Raw genomic sequence first — 23,046 nt, forward strand, 5'->3', positions numbered from 1 at the left:
GCATCTATGCATCCCCAGCATAACATCTGCACAGTACAGAGGTAGCCACTTTACCCGTCACAGACTTTGCACTCTCAGAGGACCTAGGAGCCACTGACATTTGGGGTCTTAGCTCACACAGCACTTCTTACCTGTCCATGATGGAGTTGATGAAAAGATTGACAAACCAGCTCAACGAGTACTGGTACATGGGATCGATGTTGGCTAGATCTGCAATGCTAAAGAACAGCACCGAGGAATGTTTGGCAATTGGTCTGTAGCCCTCACGAGATTCTGCTATTTTAATTTCAGTTTTTTCAGCAATCTAAAGAAAAGGGAACAATAAAATTACATCGGCGGTTGTTAATATCGATTAGGCTGGTAGAAATAATATTTAAAACTTGAATGCAAAAAAGCTAATTTCACGTTATTTTACTGTGTGCCGATATCATTTGCTGTTGTGTAAACCAATTTGAAAATTGTCTCCGGTCAAATTTTTACGGACACTTTTGTGGCATGCAGAAAATATAATGCATTATTATATCAACAAAGTGTAACTCGGAGAAACAATGCTAAAGTTTATAGAAGACCAGGTGGATGTGAAGAATAAAGATTAAAATACGTTTGTACATGGGCATTTATAATATGTAGTAAACCACGGATGCATTTCTCTTTACCTGACCAACACCAAAGGCCATTTAATAATCAATTTGTACGTGTGCACAAAATGTTGTGTACACCTCGGTCTATACAGTCGCAACCACATTTATTTGATTTATGCATCCGATTACAAGGGGGTTTATCATGAACAGGTGTACTGGCTCAGAAAATTTAGTACTTGTTTTTATGGTCTTGAAAGCACAGCTGTCACTAGACAATTTTGTGAGCATCACTAGAGAAGGACTTTGGCTCCACCCACATGTTGGGAGTCAGGAATCCGTGTTTTGATTGGGCATAAGATGTGTAATTTCACAAAAAGTGCTTGGCTCCCACACAGCTGTGACCATTTTGTTTATTTATCCAGCTGACTGAGCCTGAACTTTCAGGAGTAGGCACGACATATTAAACAGCCTTAGATAACTAGTTAATTGCAGCACAGATGGAAGGAGGGCAGCATTAACCTACATGGATGTTTAGTTATAGCTTGACAGTGTAACGGTAGCCTAACTTTTTAACAAACACCAATATTTTTCTACACTTCCTTTCTTCCACACAAATACATATCCATTCCCATGCTATTTACTTGTAGTGCTTCACATTACCATACATCATCCCTTTAAAGCCACAACTATTGGCACTGCCAATGCTTGTTATCTGATTGTACCATCTAAAGCAGTGGTTCGGTTCCCAACCTGTGGTCCGGGGACCCCTGGGGGTCCGTGAAGCCTTCTCAGGGGGTACGCGAGAGCCTAGAAAATTTAAAAATATTAACAAATATTTACAAATTAGGTCCCCAGCTTCCAGTAATGACTCAGGCAGGGGTCCCCGGATTCCCATGATGATTCTGTGGGGGTCCCCGTGTTGCATTAATGTTAAAGTGGGGGTCCACAGAAATCAGAAGGTTGGGAACCACTGATCTAAAGCACATATATTCAACTTGGAATTTCTCAGAGCTCGTGTAGCTGCTTCAGACAGCACAGTTTACAAACAGTGCACAGTGGTTGCTTCTCTATTTCTGGGATTTTCTGTCTTCAGCTCATCCATTTAGGGTGATCACATGTCCTTAAATTTCACGGACTGTCTGTTATTTGAGCCTCAAGTCTGTTGCCCGGAAAGAGCCCTTTCACAGACACCTAATGTCTGTAAATCTGCACATTGCTGGGAAATGAGTTGTCCCCCTGCGAGAAGCCTCATTTCCTAAATACTCACGGGGCCAGGTCACACCCCTCCTGTGAACTCCAGGGTCTGCAGCAGCCCCTCCCCGACCTGGCACAGACTGCTATCAGCCCATTATCATTCTTTTTGCCGGCGATTTAACATACAGAATGATAATGGTCCTCTCTCTGCAGTCACAGCATGGGCTGGGCCTCTTCGTGTCCCACCTATAGCATGGTATTCTGATTTGGGTCAGAGGCTGGTGTCACGGCACCAAGGGCCAAACTCTGGGGAGGGCTGCATTTTGATACTTATTTTGCAGGATTAAAGGTACAGACTCCAGAGTCCCACTGTGCCAGTTTAAAATTAAAACGTCAATTTAACTCTGGTGATTAATGCATCTGTTGAGAGATAGAGTTTTGCCTAGTGGAGTTTTGATCCATCTAGAAGCAATGCAGAGGGATTGTGTTCCTACATCAAAACACAGTGTATATCATGCACATCTAAACATTGTTTCTTATGTAGATAGTTCAGTGAGTTACTGTTTTTGTCCCCGAGATACTTTTTATTTAATTTCATAAGATACAATCTTGATAAAGCACAGTGAGCTATGAACAGGGCCACTGGAATGGTGCGTTTCGCATAATTGTGGACTTGCCACATCTGCCACATAAACCATCATCTGATGCATAACCAGCAGACTTCAGCCAAAAAAGGATTTGGTTTCTAGCACAAACAGCAGAGTGTTGCTGCACAGCAGAACGTCCTTTGCAGAAGCTGACTGGTCAGTTTTGTCTTGCTAATTTATATATTTGGGTATATTAAACCAGTATTAATGAGGTACAATCTAGGCCCAGAAAGTTTTAACAAATGTAAGAATCAGAAAATAATGAAGTAATATTAACACAAAATAAGCCGCATTATGCAGTATCATTTGTCTTTTCCTCCCACATAATTTAGACAAACCTGCCGCATAATTTGGCCCTCTCCTGCCACATAATTCCGGTGTCCGTGGCTATGAAAAAGAATCAAAAAGCAGCGTGGAACCTGCAAGGCATGGGTTTCCAATCTTATTGTTTTTTCCCAAATTGTTCATTATTCTAAGGTTGGTAAATATGGTTCCTTTGGATAATAATAAATACTTATTAGAGAAAACAAACTCAACCACTATGTTATGTTTTAAATCCTGCATTAGTATTTCAGCAGACTAAGCACACTTTTCATATAATGCCTGCCAGTATGGATGACATGTGGCTCATACATGTTGTAGTCCTCATTATCTTATGCAGGGCCACTGGAATTATGCTGCAGGGGAAGGCCAAATTATGCGGCAGGGTTGAGCAAATCATGCAATAAGAAAAGCTAAACTATGCAGTGTAAATGCGGCACATTTTCTGAAAGTATTATTAATTATTTTGTCATTTTTAGGGTCGAGCCTGCGTCGCATGTGCTTGCGCATGCGTTTCGCTTGCAAGACGCTTTAGGAGTTAGAAAAGGGCTCGGAGCCCTGTTCACGTCACGTCAGTTGTCTTTCTTTGGTTCGTGGGCTTGCCTATTGAAATCTGCTTGCTTTCATTAGTTGAAGGCACGCATATGTCATGCCTTTTCCGGTGGTTAGCCCTCCTCGAGCGCAGCGACCAAGTACTGAAAACATGCGAGGCTTGCTGTTTCCCGTCTGGTTTGTGGACTACTTTTTATCTTTTTGTTCGCAGCATGATCTTGCTTGGCAGAAGTCGAGCGCTTGGCATAACATCAACCCTGTTACATAGTTAATTGCACTTTTGCCGGTTACGTAGATAATTGGACTTTTGCCGATAGGTTTCATTACAAGTGAACTGTAGCAGCGCGATCGCTTTTTTTTTCCTTTCAATGTGGAAAGAAAAATCCGGTTGGGAGTTTACAACTGCTAATAGCTGTACTCGGAGAAATGTGAGACCCTGGTGCATTGCAAATGCTTGTTAAACATGTCAACACTGTCTGGTTATTGGTTGCCCCACATTAGTACCAGTTTAACACCCAAACATAGCAATAAGCAACAGAAAGGTGACCAGTCAACCTTCACAAAGGGCTTACCACTGCACAGAAACATGTGGTGCTGTGATTTTAGTAACTTTTAAACCGTTTGAGCTAAACTCTGTACACTATGCAGCAGATGATGGATTATGTGGCAAATGTGGCAAATCTATAATTATGCAAAAAATGTCACAGCTGCACAATTGCATAATTCTAGTGGCCATGGTCTTAAGTATCATTTCCAGTACATTGAAATACACACTTACACACCATTGTCTCTGTATAATACGTGTGTGTGATATAACTTACTCTGGCACCCTACTCTACCTTGCTTACTTAGGATGAGTAGCATTGTGAAAGGAATTACATGCAAAGGAAAGCGGGTCTATGTAGGGATGAGGGACAGCATCAAGGACATCAATTCACCAAAATGCCGGGGGGTAGTGGAAGTGACATCACGTGCCCTTGGACCTCCACTTTCACTCACACATACAATTTCACACTCACACACACCCACTCTTACATAAACACATTCTCATCCGCAAGCACGCACACAACATACATTTTAAAGCATTTTACTTACCGCAGCTGTCATGGAAAGGTATATTCCCAGCTAATTGTACTCCATTGTTATTACACTAACAGTGAATAATATATCATTATTCACTGTCAGTGTAATACAAATTCACAGAAAACAAAGAGTGGAGTACCGACTGACATCATGGATGTGCTACCACTATGTTCCTGGCACTGAATTTGCCACTTCAGAAGCCAGGGGGTCACAAAGGAAGTACCAGGGGTCACAAGGGACAACCAGAGGTCGCAGCTGTGAACCTTGGTGCCCCCTAAATGACATCTATGGAAAGCATTGGAGGATTGAATCTTTGGAGAAGAAGGTCTTTGGGGGGTGGGGCACAACAAATATTCTCACACCATCTGGCACCAGCATTAAAGCTAGCCCTATCACGGATGTAGCTATCATTCCGTCAGCCCTTATATTGCCCCAGACCCCGAAGTAAAATACTTCAGCTGACTGTGGGATGGAGTGGTAGGAAGGCGCTATGAATGGAAGGATTTTACTTTATTTAAATATGTGTTTCTGTAAAGTTTATATTTCAACATTTCCAGCTAATGGATAATTGTAGGAAGCTAGCTCTGTATATACTGTATCAAAAGTAGATATTGTGTGCACAGAATCCAGGGGTTCCCCAGAGGTTTCACAGAGGCCAAAGTAGATAGTACTAATGCTCTCTTTTGTGGTAGTGTGGTCGAGCATTTAGGCTTATCAGAGGGTAGTACAAAGCATTTGTTGTACACACACAGGCAATAAATGGAGCACAAACTCAATAACTAACTCAAGGCCAATTATTTTTATATAGCAAAAATATATTTCGCTACTTTATTTCTAGACCCACATGATTCAAGTTGCAGGTAAGTACATTTGCAAGTAAGTATCCAACCTATGTATCAATACCACTTTGTTTCTAATTGGCAAGTTATATGGTTTTTGAATAAATAGCAATAATCTGTTTTAAAAGTTGACACTGCAATTTTCGGAAACAGTTCTGGGTGGGGGGGAGTTAGCACAGTTTTGAGGTAATTACAAGATGTACAGTTCCAGTCTCTAGGGGTTAGGATGTCCACAAGTTGGGGTTCAAGTTAACCCCAAACACCAACCACCAGCAACATATTGCAGACCGGGTGCAGAGGTCAAAGCTGAGGTTGATTTAACATGGGCTCAGATGGAGGCCTGGGGGACTCAGAATCAGGGCTGCTTGCAGATAAGTACCCGTGTCTTTGGAGGGCAGACCAGGGGGGTTAGAGGAGCACTGGGGGGAGCCACAGGTCAGCACTAATCACACTCACATAGTGGCGCAGGTGCAGCCAGGTGCAGGGTGCAAAGACAGCCTCGGGCTCTCAATGCTTTCTTATAGGAGGACCAGGGGGTCACAAAGATGCTGCAGGTGAAGTCCAGGGGGTTGGTTCCAGGAAACCAAAGGCTGGACAAGGAGGAGGAGGGCCACCTGCTGGATGATGCTGTGCCGAATGTTGGAATCCCCAAGGCCAGAGGGCTGAGTGTTCAGGGGTATACCTTTTGGTGTCTGGAATCTTCATCCAGTTCTGTTGTGGTCAGGGAGGTCCTCCTGACTTAGGCTGCAGGAGTCATCATGTTGGACAGAAGGGGTCAAGCCTGGCTGGGCACTTGCTCAGAATCGCCTGGGGATCAGCGCTAGTCGCTGGGCCATCTGGACATCGGCGTCATGTGTCGGGTGTAGAGTGGGCAGGACTCGCGGATCTGGGGCGATTCTGGAGTCCTTTGTTAGAGTTTGTTCCTGGACAGGGTTACTGTCCATAGGAGTTCTTGGTCCTCTGGGGTGCAGGCAGTCCTCTTGAGGCTTTTAAGAAGTTGTTGGTCCTGCAGGATGCATCGCCTCCTGGTTGCAGGGCTTCAGAAGCTGGAGACAGGCCTGTAGAGCTGGGGCCAAGTCAGTTGGTGTCTTCAGGCTTCTCTGCTGGGGGTCGACTTAGCAGTCCATCTTCTTTTCTTCTTGCTTCTTCTTGAAGTCACCAGAAATCTGACGAGCTAGGTTCAGGGGAGCCCTTAAATCCTGGATTTAGGGGCATTATAGAGGTCAGAGGGCAGTAGCCAATGGCTACTCTCCCTGAAGGTGACTACACCCTTCCGGTGTCCACTCCCTTTGGGGAGGGGGACACAGACATAACCCTATTGGTCCCTGTCCTTAAAACGAAGATGGTGGATTTTGCAAGGAGGGGGTCACTTCAGCTCTGGACACCTTAGGGGTGGGGCTAGCTGAAGTTGTCACTCCTCCTTGTTTTCCCTAATTTACCCGCTGAACTTGCTGTCAAAATTGGGGCTTTGTCCAGGGGGTAGGCATCACCACTAGCTGGAGTGCCCTTGGGCACTGTGACAAGAGGCCTGAGCCTTTGAGGCTCACCCCCAGGTGTTACAGTTTCTGCAAGGGAGAGGGGTGAAGCACCTCCACCCGGTGCAGCCCTTGTTTCTGGCCACAGAGAGCAAAAAGGCTCTTACCCCATGTGGTCAGAAACGCATCTGGGAGTGGCAGGCTGGCCACTGGTCATTCCTGCACCCGAAGTTTGGCTAAAATACAAAGGGCATCTCTATGATGCCCTAAGAGTGCATTTTACAATAAATCCAACACTGGCATCAGTGTGGGTTTATTGTGCTGGGATGTTTGATACCAAACTTCCCTGACGTCAGTGAAGCCATTATGGAGCTGTGGAGTTCGTAATGACAAACTCCCAGCCCATATACTTTGTATGGCCACACTGCACTTACAATGTCTAAGAATGTACTTAGACACTGTAGGGGCATATTGCTCATGCAGCTATGCCCTCAGCTGTGGTATAGTGCACCATGCCTTAGGGCCGTAAGGCCTGCTAGAGTGGTGACTTACTTATGCCACAGGCAGTGGTTTGTGGGCATGGTACCCTGAGAGGGGTACCATGTTGACTATCTTTTTCTCCCCACCAGCACACACAAGCTGCAAAGGCAGTGTGCATGTGCATGGTGAGGGGTCCCCCATAGTGGCATAATACATGCTGCAGCCCTTGGGGACCTTCCCTGGCCACAGGGCCCTTGGTACTATTAGTATCTTTTACAATGGACTTAACTGTGTGCCAAGGGTGTGCCAATTGTGGAAGCAATTGTACATTTTTAAGGATAGAACACTGGTGGGTGCTGGGGCCTGGTTAGCAGGATCGCAGCACACTCTCAGTCAAGTCAGCAACAATATCAGGCAAAAAGTGGGGGGATAAGCGTGCTAAAAGGGTCACTTTTCTACAATAACGAAGAGCACAAGTAGAAATGCCTGCATGTCAAGACCAAAGTGCTCTAATCCCAGAGGTGTCTAGTGTCACACTGTAACCTGCCAGACAAATGCTCTGGGCTGGATCATTGGATGGATTTCTCTCCCCTTCTTTGAAAATTAACATTCAGTGATTTTCTGTCTGCATGCCAAACGGCAGCAGAGCATGTACATGGTCCAAAACAAGTCTGGACACCTGTATCAATTTTTTGAGGGATATAACTAACATTTCAAGCAACAAACACAGCAAGTGAAGTTGCTGTGCTGCGTTCACGAAAGGGAAAGAGAAGAGTAGCACAATATTTTCAAAAACATGGTGCATTCGAAATGGGATTGAAAGGTCTGATATGCAAGTGACAAAGTGAACCTTCACATCATCTCTGTTCATTCCTTATTTAACCTCTTCATCTCTCAGTTCCCTTTTCTCTCTGCGTTCCCTCCTCTCTCCTACCTTACCAATCGTCTCTGCCTCTCACAATGCCCCCACATGCTTGCTATCAGTTCCTTATACCTTCCATTTCATATACTCCCTCTACCCTTTGCTCTCTTTTCAGCCTTCTTCTCCCTGTCACCCTCAGCATCTTTCTGTATCATTTTTTGCTCCTTTATGTGCCCCATCTTCTGGTGCCTTCTTTTCACCATTGGTTCTTTCTTTCAGTTAGCAGTTCCTGGCCTGCTTCCATCTCTCACTGTTCATTCTCACTGTACAAAACGTCTGTCTCTCACTCAAAGTATATAGCCCTCTCCTCCTTTCTCACCATCATGTCTCTCTCTTTTTTACACACCCTAGTAGTGCTGCTGCCTATGAACTCTAAGCCTATGTTCAGTAACAAAGCGCTACCTCTACTATTATCATTCAGGGTACTGGGGTAGAATTGTGAAAACTGACCCGTATGTTGGCTGCTTGGAGTGTATATGTTTGCTAGTTTTTTCATCTTTAATCTGCCCAGCTATGTGTGAATGCTTGCTCAACACACCAATCAATATTTAAAACAAACTAAACATAAAACAACTTTGGCTTGTACTTTTGTGAGCTGTGTATTTTGTAATCCTGCAACATCTTCCGGTGTGTGTAAAAATGACCTTTTGTCTGGCATTTTTGTCCTGAATTTTGACCCTCTGTCCTGAATTTTTGCTGTCACTGTCCTGAATTTGGCTTCTTATCAGGTGGTCACCCTGCATCCATTAGCTAAGAGAAATTCAAAGTGAAACGTATATGCCTTAGACAATGTAATCTCATAAATAGAGGCCCTCATCTCTGATCTAAGACAGCGCTCCCCTTCATGATAGGGCCTAAAACCCGTTTTGTGATTAATGTAGAGCAAACTATATTTTTCGTCAGTTACCACAAGCATTTCTAGAAGTTTTTCTTAACTGAGAATATGGTTAAAAAAAGAAGTTAGAAACAACTTCATAAAATGAGCACCAGCTAATGATAAATGCAAAATAAGCATTTGCGCTAACCACAAGAGAAGACGTGTGCGCAGAATGATGACTAGGCACATATACACAGAAACGAGTCTGAAACAGTCAAAAACGGAATTGCGCCAACCAATCTGTGCGCAGACTCGCTTTATGATACAGTCCCTCTTTAGATGAGACGCAGTGGAATTGTGAGTTCGTTTGAGTGCCTCAAAGTGCACATCTTTTCCCGAATCAGGAATGTGCACACGGATGCAGTCTGCACGACCACTGACCATCCACTTTGCTATGCAGATGCTCAAACATTGACCATTTGGCACCTGCGTATGGGCAATACCATCTGCGCAGAGATAACTGCAGTATCTCAACTCAATTTGCCCATTTGAGCTGTTTAGTTCGAAATGCGCTCGCGCAACCCACGCATGCGTCAACCTGCCTCTTCCCCCGCAATGTACGCTAACACACCTGTTGCTTCTTCGTGATCTCGTTTGACATGAGCTTGGCAGAGTCTAATATCTGAATAGCGCTCTCATCCTCCAATATGTTCCCTTCAGAGGACTGCAACGTTTCCAGAATCTTATCCTCGATCTCTTTCAGTTGTTTCTTATTGGCAGCAGACTGAAGGATAAGAGCATTTCTTTCTTCTTCCAGTTCTGGTCTAATAAAAAAAAGAAACATGCCACAGTATTCAGTTGTACATTTTGTACTAGAAAATACAACTCAACAAAAATATCATTCACCCTACCTCTCTTTTTGGAAACCTAAGATGTATACTGTAATACATACAAACACCCGAAGAAGCTATGAGGATAGTGTAGCCAGTAGGAATATTATGCTGGTAATGGAGAGGTTCTTTGTCCACTATCAATAACTATCCAAAAAATATCTAGTGCTTCTCACCATTGGTTAACGCTACTGTAGTTCACTTTTCAAAAAAGCTATATGCCCACCGTGCACTGCGCATACACGTATGTGTTGTTCCTGAAATCATTTTTCAGGTGTAATCTGTACAGCCACTATTCCAATTTAGATGTGAAGCTGGCTACTGAAATGAATCGCTAACATGAAATACCATCATCATCTTTGGAAGAGATGACGATTTAACCCCTTTTTACTTTACCTTTGTAAAAAAAAAAAAACTGTTTGGCAAACCCCCCGATAATGCCTGCATTAACTGACCAACCTGGTGGAAGGTACTGCAACCATGGAATCTGTGTTAATAACACAATTACCCACGGAACACAAGCCTAGTAGCCTCAGCAGAGAATGATAAGGTGGGCTCCTGTGGCCTCTCCTGAATATGCTCTGGAAGGAAACTACTCTCTTTGTGTAGAGAAAACCATCAAGGCTTCCCTCCCTAAAGACACGTCCGGCCCTGTCCTGCCACCACTCTGGAGCGTAGCCATCTGCTAGCTGTCTCAGCAGGTCCACCTATCTTTTGCTTTAAAAAATGACACAAAAAATAGTACATACATAAATAAATATGCTTTGCTACAATAGTTAGTATAGGTGAAAGTAAGGTCCATTACTTTAGCAGGGAGAGCTCACATCTGCCCAGTCAGTACACTATAGCAAATACACATTCCTGTTTTGTCAGTCATCAAGTGGAAAAATCCCAATGATGAGGGTGGTGTTTTGCCTTTGTATCAGATGGGCTGGTTTGTGAAAGAAATTCCAGAACTTTGCCTTTGTTTGGATCCTTGGGGCCCTGTATGTTTTCCTTAACATGTTTTTGCCGGTAATTGCAGCCCTTTTTGACAGCCTCATTTACAAGAGGAAAGAGAGAAAATGTCTTCCTGAGATTTAGGCAGAGCCTGCTTCTACCTTTCCTGAATCTCTGTACTAGTAGCATGTGTCTCAGAAAAGGTTGGGCTGCGAAAATCTTGAACCAAGAGGAAGCTCCCAACATAAGTAGCTGCCTCCAGTATACCTGTGGTGTTAAAAGACATAGGTACACCCCTACCTGTTGTGTGAAGGAACTATGGGGGTCATTTTGACCCTGGCGGTCCAAGACCGCCAGGGCTAAAAGGACGGAAGCACCGGCAACAGGCTGGCGGTGCTTCCAGCCCTATTACGACCGCGGCGGAAGTGCCGCCGTCGCACCGCCGGGGCCGGCGGTTTCCTGCCGTTTTAGCCCCGGCGGTGATAATCCGCCAGGGCAGCGCTGCAAGCAGCGCTGCCCTGGGGATTATGACACCCCTACCGCCAGCCTGTTTCTGGCGGTTTGCACCGCCAGGAAGAGGCTGGCGGCACGGGGTGTCCTGGGGCCCCTGGGGGCCCCTGCACTGCCCATGCCCCTGGCATGGGCAGTGCAGGGGCCCCCTAACAGGGCCCGGCCAGCTTTTCACTGTCTGCATAGCAGACAGTAAAAAGCGCGACGGGTGCAACTGCACCCGTCGCACGGCCGCAACACTGCCGGCTCCATTAGGAGCCGGCTCCTATGTTGTGGCCTCATCCCCGCTGGGCCGGCGGGCGCAAACTTGGTTTGAGCCCGCCGTCCCAGCGGGAATGTCATAATGGGGGCCGCGTGAGTGCGGCCGCACAGCGGTTACCGCCTGGCGGGCGGCGGTAGCCGCCGGCCAAGGTCGTAATGACCCCCTATGTCTGCCCAGGACTGCAGCACCCTGATGTACCACTTACTTGTAAGGTTTCTAGAAGCTGAAAAGAATCTGGCAAAGGGGAAGCTGATGAAATTCTGGAAGAATCCGATTCACATTATGTACTGGAAGCATCTTGTCTGTCTGCTCCGGTGGAGCGAATAGCATCTGAATCAAATGTGTCACTGGGCCAATCATGGCACCCAGTTTGAGATAAACACCAAGAATCCAACAAGAAGTAGTCTTCTGTACAACATTTACATAGCAATGGTCTTTGCAACCGCCAAGGTAACTAGCCCCCCCAAGCCATGCTAGGGCTCTCTCATATTTGATAGTGAACATTCTTTGCTCCGCTGCCTTAGGATGGCCATTTGTGATAATAGACTCATTTCGTTTTGTGGATGTGAACAAAGTGCTTCACTTCAGGTGTGGTGCATGACCCACCAGCCAGCTAGGTCATTAGAAATTATGTCCTTCACCCCCTGATGGAGGGAGCTGAACGACAGCTTCCTCCCTTCCGTGAATCTACTGATGCACTGAATGCACTGAAGGCAGAGCTGAATCCTGAGTATGTGCCATGTTTGTTTTCTTGGCATTCAGATTTACTGAAAAAAACATCCTAAAGCAGAAGTGTCCTTCGTGAAAATAAAATTAATGGCACATATGCACAGGGAGTTTTGACCCTGCATGTGGGGGCCATTCTTTGTTTTCCCTTGTTCAGGTCTGCCATGACCAAGGCGGTGCATGAGGGCAAATAAAAGCAATATTGTTCAACCTGTTTTAAACAGGGAAGGGCGACCGCCTCTATGACCCAGCAATCCAGTGGTGGACAGGTCATTAGGTTAAAGTTTCTGATGGTGAGGCCAGCTAATGCTTCACCATCAGAACTCTGTAGTTTCACCAAACGTAAATGAGGCTGGGGAACAGTGAGTTTGGTGGGACAGGTGCAATACCGAGTTATGGCACCTCTAAATGAGGCCCAAACTTTAATACCATGCATTATTTATTATAGATTTAAATTGAGTATCTTTATAACATTTGAACTCCTTATACAATGTCCTCCTTTTTCGAGTCACTTTCCTTTTCCGAAACATTCATCCATGCACTTTAAATAGTTTGATGCTGAAAGTTATTTTGTTCCATTGTTATACAATTAAGGGTAGATTTGTTAGGGGCAAGCACATTTTCTCCGTGGATTTCCTTGTTGACGAGGCTTTGCTACCAAAGATGGGCATAGTTATTCTTAATAAATACCTGCGTGCCTCCCTCTGAGGATCCCCCTCTTTTCGACAGTGAGGGAGCTTTTCTCCCACACATTTTGCAAAGTCTTACATGCATGGATTTGTGTTGATATTGTATTTTTGGCTTTTGCCACATTAGCATCAACTTCATTGCCTCCTGTGTCAGAATGTTCATATATGTGTTGGGGGCAATTTCTACCTTAAATTATATATTCACTCAACAATTACTGATTCCTTTATGCAAGTTCATTATTGTAGTTGTTCAACGCATAAGACATTTACAGAAGGGAGTGGAGCAGCTTCTTAAGTTCAAAGAAGATGAATTTCATCAGCCAAATTACATTTTGTTTCATTTTCCACCAGCACAAATCGTTTAAAACTATCATACAACCTTAAACAGGACCATCAGTTGCTAGGAAAACGATCTTCAGAAAACTCTCGCCTAGATTGGAGGCTTTGATTTAGTTGTAGGAAAGGTATCCCATTAAATCTGATTCATTGAGTTTGTTCTAATTCTGTAATTAAATTATTCAGCACACTGGATGTGCCCTGAGACACATACAAATGAAATAATCAAAGAAAAAGATACTTTGGTTGATGAAATATAGCACCCGTTTAGATCTGACTCATAATGCAATGTCCTTGCCACTATGTGCAGAATTGTGAATTACAGCAATTTGCCATGGTTGTGTATCTCACTATTGAGGTCGACAAAGTCAAACTATCAAATTATGCATCCGCTACATCACCTACCAGTACCTCACAGGATAAGCAAGCACAAATGCACTGTTTGGATTACACATCTTTTTACATTGTGGTAGGGTGGTTAAGTTAATGTGGTGATTGCAATATTTTTTATTATGCTTCATATCACAAGTGATATCTTGACCCTGATCCTTTAACTTGCTATAACCTCTTTACCAGTATGGATTTTCCATCCAGTTTACTGTGCATTGTCCATAAGAGATACATCATGAATTGAGTCAACCTAAAAATGTATAATTTCAGGAGGCTGAACATGGTCTTAATACAGTGTTTGAAGATGATACATTTGATGAAAAGGGTTCGTCATATTTAATACCTCAGTAGTGTCGACGTATTTTCCTCACCTGAGACACAAAATCTCCATTGATTAGAAAGAGGAAAATGGAGTTTGCATTGGCACTGGGTCCATGGAGCAGTGCAAAATCACAAGAATTTCAATCATTCTGGTGGCATGTATTGTACGTTGAATGCTGTGGCACAGCCCACCAACGTCAAACTTACTTCTAAAGAGCTTAAGACAACTGGGGAGCTGCTTCTAAGCACCGAGAAGATGGAGATGCAAAGGGACGTGCAGCCTAACAGAAAGATCACTAAGCAAAAGTTTTTTGAAGAGTGGACACAAATTGTCAATATTTAAGTGATGGGAATTTATGCACAATAAATGAGAAAACTTATATACAGACGTAGAATAACATGTATTGACAAAAGTTAAATACCAACCTCTCTTTTGCAACAACAATGCCTAGCAGTTGATCCTCAAGTCCTTCTGGAGTGATCATAAAGTTCAGCAAGGAAACCTTCGTGGCCAGCTCGGGCAGATAATGTGGATTTCTGAGCTTGGTCGTTATGTAGAACTTAAAATCCACAGAATACTCAATAATGGTCTCGCCGAGCCGGATGCAATCAACACCTCCTACAGGCAGAGAGGTCAATCATTAGCTCACACAGAGTAACACATTTCGATTTCTCAGGAATGAGATTCCTTCAAGTAGGTGGTGAAAGTGAATTAACCTTGAAAACACATAAGAAGCCCACTAAACAGTGTACCACTGAGACCAGGAGTTTTAGGTGAGTGCAGCGTGTGGTGCAAATACTAAGGGCCAGATGTAGGAAGATTCCAAAGTGCGAGTTGCAATTTGCAAGTCCCAGCGACTCGCAATTTGCAACTCGCAATTTGGAATGCAGAAAGGTGTCTCAGACACCTTCTGCGAGTCGCTATGGGGTCGCAAAAACCCACCTCATTAATATTAATGAGGTGGGTCGCAATTTGCGACCCCATAGCGAGTCAGGGCACTCACGGGGATGGTGGCCTGCTGGAGACAGCAGACCACCATGTCCGTGACTGCTTTTAAATAAAGCAGTCTTTTTTTTTCAAAGTGTAGCCCATTTTCCTTAAAGGAAACCGAGTTGTACTTTGAAAAAAACCCGAAACCTTTAGTTTCGGTATTTTTCAGGGCAGGTAGTGGTCCCTTGGACCACTGCCTGCTCTGGAAAGTTATTTTTGTTTCCAGACACAAAGGGGAAGGGGTCCCATGGGACCCCTTCCCGTTTGCGCCTGGGTTACCATCCACTTCAAGTGGATGGTAACTGCGCTTTCATTTGCGACCGCAATCGCGGTCGCAAATGAAAATGCATAGCATTGCGAGTCGCAAATAGGAAGGGAACACCCCTTCCTATTTGCGAGTCGGAAATGCATTTTATGAGTCGGAGCCGACTCGCAAAATGCATTTCTACATAGCAAAGAGGCTTTTGCGACTCGCAAACGGCGTTTTTGGCCGTTTGCGAGTCGCAAAACCCTTGCTACATCTGGCCCTAAGAGTGCAGTGAATGTGCACTCCGTTGGCAATGCCCCCCGTAGGAATGGGGAGTAATGGTTCCACAACCCCCTCTGCTCCCTGCCATGGACATCATTTAGGGGTTGCTGCCTTTGTGGCCCCTGGCCTCAGAGGTGACAAAGTTAGTGCCAAGAACACAGGGATAGCTTGCATTACCAGCGTCAGGCTCCAGCCTCCTTTTCTGCTCAACTTTTATTACATTAATAGTGATTAATAATCTATAATTCACTATCAATGAAAAAAATAAGGGAACAGCAGGGTCTGGAACGGAACCTCCACTGGCATCTTGGGTAAGTGAACTGAAATGTTTTTCAGTATATTTTATGTGTCCCTGTGGATGAGAGAACGTTTGGGTGAGAGAGTGTGTGTATGTATGAGCATGTATGTTAGTACGTGGGATAGTGTAGGTGAGTGAGTGAGACTGTATAGGTGGATCAGAGTAAGAGTGAGCAGGAGAGTGAGAACGAGTGAGTTAGGTTAAGAGTGGGTGCAATTGTAATGTCATGAGGGTTATGGTCATGTGACATCACTTCCTGTGACATCATTAAGGCCAAAGGGTGTATGATGTCACTTCCGCTACCCCTTGCATTTCGGTGAATCGATGCCCATGCTCCCTACACAGGAAACTTGGGGAGGGGGAGCGAAGCTGTGATGGCAGCCGTTTTTATCTCCTGCTTTAAAATTGCCTTTTTTTTTTACAGTTATGGCCACATACGTGTCCATAATTAGTTAGACAAATAGATCATCTACCAGCATTTGGGAAACATTTCAATAAATAAAATACACACTAAGGAATGCTTCACCTTTGTTCTTATGCTGCACTCAACTTCACATCGGGTCTGAATGTCACAAAACAATGTAACCAATACGAAAAATGGTGCTTCTAAGCAGGTGTACTATCTATGTTTATATGCTTTGCCCATGACATGTTTTGGCACTTTGAAGTCACAGAATATGGTCTAATAAAATCTTTAGAGCAGTGGTTCTTAACCTGTGATTTGGAGCCCCCCCAGGGGTCAGTGAAGCATACTCATGGGGTCCACAACTGCTTAGAAAATTAAATAGAATTAACAGATTATTAAAGTGAAAGTAAATAAAGAAACACGTTAGAAAACTGACATTTTTCAAATATTCTGTAAATGTGATGGAATTTGAAATTGGAGGCTAAAAATTAAGTTAGTATCCTCAGATTGGTACATGGGAGCAGAGCAAATGCATCAAAAAGAATACAGTATTGATTATGAGGGCCTCAACTGAATTTAGAAAATCTCCATCCTTAAAATTCTGATTTATTATATTTTATTGTCAATTAATCAGAATACTTAATAATTTGTGTATTTTTAGAAGAATGTTTATTTCAGTATTTTTGCGTATTGCTTTGTGGTTCAAATCATCAAAAATTCTTAGACTGGTGTCATTAGTTTCTAATTATGGCTCATTGAGGGTCTCCAGATTCCAATAGGGATTCAGTGGGAGTCTCCGGGTTCCATTAATGATCAAGTGGAGGTCGACAGAAGTCAAAAGGTTAAGAAGCACTATTTTAGAGCGATAATATTATGTCTTCTGAGTCTTCTTTCTTCCCTTCTTTTGTCAGGTTTTCCTCAAGTCTTGTTTCACGCTGACGCAGAACTTGCGTCTCTACTCAATGCTGAACTAGAACATTACCTTACTTTTATATTATTTCTCGATCATGGAATGTGGAAGTACCAGCCGCGGTTTCTCCCTTAGAACGGAGGAGCGTCATCCTTCTGAGAGTGCAGCAAATACGAAAAATATAATGGTAATAAAACAAATTACAATTGTATTTTTTATGCTTATGCTGGTAGTAGAGTCTGAGGGCAGAGACATTGCTGCTGATTGGCAGCGGGGAGGAGTGGTGTGCACTTCAGTGCGCATGTCACTTTGGCTGGCTGTCTTGCTTCAGCTAAAGTACCACGCACACTTTAAACATCCCCAGCCCAAGCTGTCTTAGACAGCAAGGTAGAATGTAGACACAGACAGACCTCCAGTATCCCGAGAGGGAGCGTCGAGCTAGCCCACTCCAGCTAATCCTGGTGCTTTTTTCACACTGCCTAACATTTTCAGCAGCAAGAGAACAGAGTCTCGATTGGTAGAGGGGAGCTGGCTGAGACTCTGAGGCCCATATTTATACTTTTTGACGCACAACTGCGCCAACGCAGTTGTGCGTCAAAAATTTTAACGCCATTCCAAAGCGCCATGCGGGCGCCGTATTTATTGAATGACGTTAGCCGGCGCTGCGGAATGGTGTGCGTCAAAAAAAATGACTCACACCAGGCAGCGCCGGCGTAGGGGAAAATGGAGCTTGGGCGTCAAAAAATGGGGCAAGTCAGGCAGAGGCAAAATTTTGGCCTCAACCCGATTTGCGCCATTTTTTTTGACGCCCAACCCCCATTGAAATGACTCCTGTCTTAGCAAAGACAGGAGTCATGCCCCCTTGCCCAATGGCCATGCCCAGGGGACATATGTCCCCTGGGCATGGTCATTGGGCATAGTGGCATGTAGGGGGGCACAAATCAGGCCCCCCCATGCCACAAAAAAAATACGAAAAAAAATACCTACCTGCACTTACCTTTCTTTCCCTGGGATGGGTCCCTCCATCCTTGGGTGTCCTCCTGGGGTGGGCAAGGGTGGCAGGGGGTGTCCCTGGGGGCATGGGAGGGCACCTCTGGGCTCCTTCTGAGCCCACAGGTCCCTTAACGCCTGCCCTGACCCAGGCGTTAAAAAACGGAGCCCATCAGGCTGGGCGCTGTTTTTTAAGGCCTGCCCCCTCCTGTGCGTCAAAATGACGTCACTGTATAAATAAGGCGCACAGGCCTTAAAGTCATTTTTTAGAAGGGAACGCCTACCTTGCATATAATTAACGCAAGGCAGGTTCCCCCTTCCAAAAAATGGCGCACATGGTGGAACTTTGACGCCCGCTGCGTCGAACGTCAAAGTATAAATATGGGGCAGTGTTTGCGCCGAATGTGCGTCAAAAATTTTGACGCACATTCGGCACAAACAGAGTATAAATATGCCCCTGAGAGTCTGTGCTGGAACCAGAGACTGTTGAGATGGAGAGGAGCAGTGAGGTTTTTATTTTTATTTAACTTAACTCACTGACAGACACTGTGAGAAACTTGAAGTGACTTCATCCTCAACTTCAAAGCTCTCAATCGTGGCCCGTTATAAACACTGTTTAAAACAGACCACGATTGAGAGTTTTGGCGGTGAGCCTAAGAGCACTGTTGGTTTGTATCAATGCCTATCAGTAGGTCAAATATTCGCCCACCAGTTTTATTTATTAGCATCCGCTACTGGGAAGTACAAACCATTAGTGAGAGAACAGCTGTTCCCAGCATAGACTGGAAAACACCTTCAACGCTGTTCTTCAGACTCACGGGCTATTTCAGAGTTCTTTGGAGCACAATGATGTTGTGGCACATCCTACTTTTGTTAGTTAATTAAAGTGCACTATCATCCTATTAACTTCAGTAAGGACTTTGGTGATTAAGCACAGCACCAAGAATGAGGTGGTTGGGCCTGTAATGCTCTATGAAAATTAAGATGCTCATTGACCAATTATACAGTGCTTAATTTGTAACAAAATAAGTAGCAGGGCCCTCCTCAGGAGGACACTGCAGCTTGCACCACCCATTGCCTCTGCAGCGCTGCCAATGACAGTACCAACACAATTGCTAACCATCACACTCTTACAAGTGTAGCAGTTGAGGCTGTTCCAGAACCCCAAAGATATACGAATGGCTTGGGCACCAGGTATTTGTGAAAGGAGCCAGCATTAGTCATTATCACACTATTGAAACGTTTATTAGTCTTTGCTGACTAAGAGAGCAGTTGAGCTATTGGCTAATGTGAACCTCACCTCTCGACACTGTACCAGTTCCACACCACCTTCCAACACAGAGACCACTGAAACACAAGCTTACAATCAGCAAGATCATAGAGTGTGAATGCGCGTTGGGCGTCAGATCAGAGAGTATCACCTAATGTCAGAACTGAGGCTTTAGAGGAGCTGTCTGGTGTGTCGTGTGCAGACAAGATTGACCTCCCATGCCTGCTGATTGTGCCATAAATGCCAACGCTGACCCCAACTTGCTTTTTTTTGGTACACAAGCTGAAGTCACATCTGAAGTGACTCTCCTGTTGCTAAGGAAGTCTTCTCTACCTGAAAGTTATTTTGATATCAGGGCTTGTGGATTGTGGTGTGCATTTAGCTGAATCAAACTACTTGCGCAATGTGATGGATTAAGAGGAGGGAAATAACGGTGATCAGATACATGTAACTTGACAGAATATGGAGGATGCAAGTGTCTTGACACCCCCTTCCCCCCCACCCCCCAATATTGGGCCTCCTGACAAATGCGTCCTGTGTGGTTAATATCACACACAATAAAATCTGATTTTATTGTGTGTAATATTTATTATCTATTACAAGTTTTGCCTACAAAGTGGGGTATAACATACAGTTTTTGGTGCTTACTGCACAAAAATTCACCTAATATTGTTTCAGGCATATTTACCCCAATTAGTTAAAGCAAGTTTGAACGTCCATCATTTATCTGGGAGTTGCAGAGGTTATCAGACCCAGTATTCAGAGTGCGATAAAGTCCCCAAAAACTAATAATTCCGATATGTGTAGTAACAGGAGTTATCTACCTACTTTAGGTGAGAATAGGAATTCGTCTTTTCAATGACCACTGCAAACACATTGGTTGTGCCAGTGTGGTGACACTGAGATTTCCTTTTGAATGAATCAGAATGTATGCCAGATCCTAGTGTGGTTCAGGAGAGCAACCTATGGAAGAGTCCGGAAATGGCCTTTTACAAATGTCAAAATTAAGTGGTATGGGATGCCTCTTGCCCGAGTGAAGGACACATTTGGAGAATTTAAATTTGAGTGGCCTTTCATCACGTTTTGAGGGACTTTGTTACATTTATTTGTTGGATCTCACTGTAAACACATTGGATTTTACTGCCTTTCTTCACTGTGGACAAGGGAGGCAATGTTCTTGTAGTGACATTAAATCACACTACTCTGCTTTGTGTCACCAGGGCCTTTTTTTAGAGTGAAATATCTGTCCACATATTGCTGGATGCACATTGTATTATGCACAAAATAATGTAAATGTATGCATGTGGTATTTCTATAGTGCACCTAGCCAAAAGGCAGCAAAGTGCTGTACTGGCTCAAACACATGCATACAATCAATGGGTTTTAGGAAAGGTAGTTGGTTTGTGGTTGTACCATCCTGCAAGCCCAATGTATTATCATCAGATGGTGTAGACGTTTTAATATGGACATATATCCAGTGCTTAATTTGAGCCGGTGCTCAGGACCCGCACTTAACTGTCAACACCACCACTTATGACAGCCTGCCACATGGTGACACTGTTTGTGTAATTCAGAGATGAGCACAACAACAATCAGGGAAACTCCTAATAGAACTGATATCACACATGAAGATAGGAAAAACCCATTTTCAATTCTCAGTGATCATCTCTGTTGTAATAATCTTCATAATGAGCCTTTAACTTCCTTTTCTCTAGAGTGCCACGCATTTGAAGCCATGTTGAGGCAAGAATTCCATTTCCTTACCTCATGAGTGCACCCAAGCACACCTACAGCGGCCACAAGTGTCCTTTTTAGACATTAACTGCTTCAGTTTTCTGCAAATCTTAAATCCTGAGGGCCATTTACTCATGATGATAATGCTCGATAAAGTGAAAGAAAAAAGGAAAAAATAAACAAATCCGAAAGTGTGATCCCTGATCATGGATCTAAGCCAATTCTTGAGTCTAGACAAAAGGGTGTGGAAAATGGAACTAATGAGGTTTTGGGAGGGTAGTGCCATTAATGTGTCATCACATTTGGTCTACATCACGCAAAGCCAGTGCACATCTGAGACACAAGTAGCACTATCCCAATAGTGACAAAGTGCAAAAATAGTTTAGATGTGGCTGACTTGTTTCAAAGATAAATAATCTACACAAAAATAGCATAATTTAGAAAATGTATTTAATGAGGTGCGCGACAGCCACTGGCAAAGGAACATGCACATGAAAACATTCTTCACAAGTATATTTGTTTTTATTTTAGCATTTTGTCATCTCTGAAGCTTGGCTCTGACGGTAGCAGATGGAAATATTTGAGCCCAGCAGAACAGCCTTACTAGGCTTTGTAAAAAAAACATAATAATACAGAGACGTTCGCTTCAAGGACTAATTCCAGGCAAAACCCTCCTACAGAAAATAATGTTTCCATCATTTCAGTGCAAAAAGTGGAAAAAGGAAACAAAGATCTGTGTGACTGAATTCTTTCTAAACCCAAACTGCTTACGTAAGAACCATTAACGAAAGCTTAAGGGCCCACATGAAGTAAGGAGCAATATGATAAATATAATGTTACACATCAAATGCAACTATACATGTTTACCCAAACTCTTGGACATCGGATTCATGGACAAGCATTGCCATTGTCACTGAGGATAGTGACACTGTATCTTTTATTTCAGTGAGAGGGTGGAGATTAGAGGTAGATGATGTCGAATCTAGCAAGACAATCAGGGTACCACGACTGACCAGAGAGGAAAGCAGCTAGAAGTCATAAATAATGAAGCCAATGAGAGCCAATGGAATTAGTATTATACGCTTCATATGATAGAAGAACATTGATAAAAGGAGATGAGGTGTTTATGCACCACCCTTCAAAACCAGTCACTAATTATACCTACAGTCACTAAATGACATTTTCCGGTCAGTTGGCATCACGTGAGTACTGGGTCACTTTTCAGTGACAGCAGCATTTCTGACAGTCTCAACTGCCTGGTAAAAACAAATGTCAGGAGTGTTTCACTGTTTCTGCAATACATAACACTTCTCGGCCACAAATACTGGACACTCACTCCTACTATGGTTAGTTGTGATACCGCAGTTCTTGACACATCATGTAAATTATTATATTTGATAATTATACAGTAGTGATCAATGGAAATGAACGTGACCTAGTGTTCGATTTCCTGCATTTGCTAGTGCTTCGCTTCCGTATCTCGAAATGCATTTTTGTTCATCTTGCTACTCAAGAAACACGACTTTGGATCGTGGCCAGAGCCAAAAAACCACAAACAAACATCATGTGGATCTGTAACCGATATCTGTTGGATGTAGGTCATATATAGTTTGAACCCTGAAGATTTTGGTTTTATTCTGCATCCAAAAATTTCTAAAAGAATCTAACTAGCAATTGTAGAATGACAGTTGAAGCTTTGGATCCCTGTCGGTTGGTGCAGAAAGAAAGGAACCAGCACCAGCTCAAGCAGTTGACGTATATATGAAGGGAAGCCAACATCACAGAAGCACGAGCTGCAGTTGCGCGTGGAACCATGACGTCACACAACACCACCGGTCGGTGCTGAAGGACATTGCTATAGAAAAATTTACGGATACAGTCTGATGCCTGGGGGCATCGAAAAGGTCTAAAATCTGCAATTAGAAGTCTCTATCAAAAATCCAT

The 23,046-nt window shown here is 43.8% G+C and overlaps 1 protein-coding gene across 1 annotated transcript in view; it reads right to left on the minus strand.

The window, feature by feature from the left end:
- Positions 1–23,046, minus strand: part of DNAH12 (dynein axonemal heavy chain 12) — a 937,015-nt gene that overhangs the window by 213,865 nt on the left and 700,104 nt on the right. The window contains exons 57-59 of the mRNA XM_069206470.1: positions 14,401–14,593; positions 9,543–9,735; positions 132–304 (exon numbers count right to left, since the gene is read on the minus strand). Of these exons, the coding sequence (XP_069062571.1) occupies positions 132–304; positions 9,543–9,735; positions 14,401–14,593 (559 nt within the window). The remainder of the gene's footprint in view (positions 1–131; positions 305–9,542; positions 9,736–14,400; positions 14,594–23,046) is intronic.

Source organism: Pleurodeles waltl, chromosome 9, assembly GCF_031143425.1.
Source record: "Pleurodeles waltl isolate 20211129_DDA chromosome 9, aPleWal1.hap1.20221129, whole genome shotgun sequence".
In the NCBI taxonomy this organism is placed as follows: Eukaryota; Metazoa; Chordata; class Amphibia; order Caudata; family Salamandridae; genus Pleurodeles; species Pleurodeles waltl.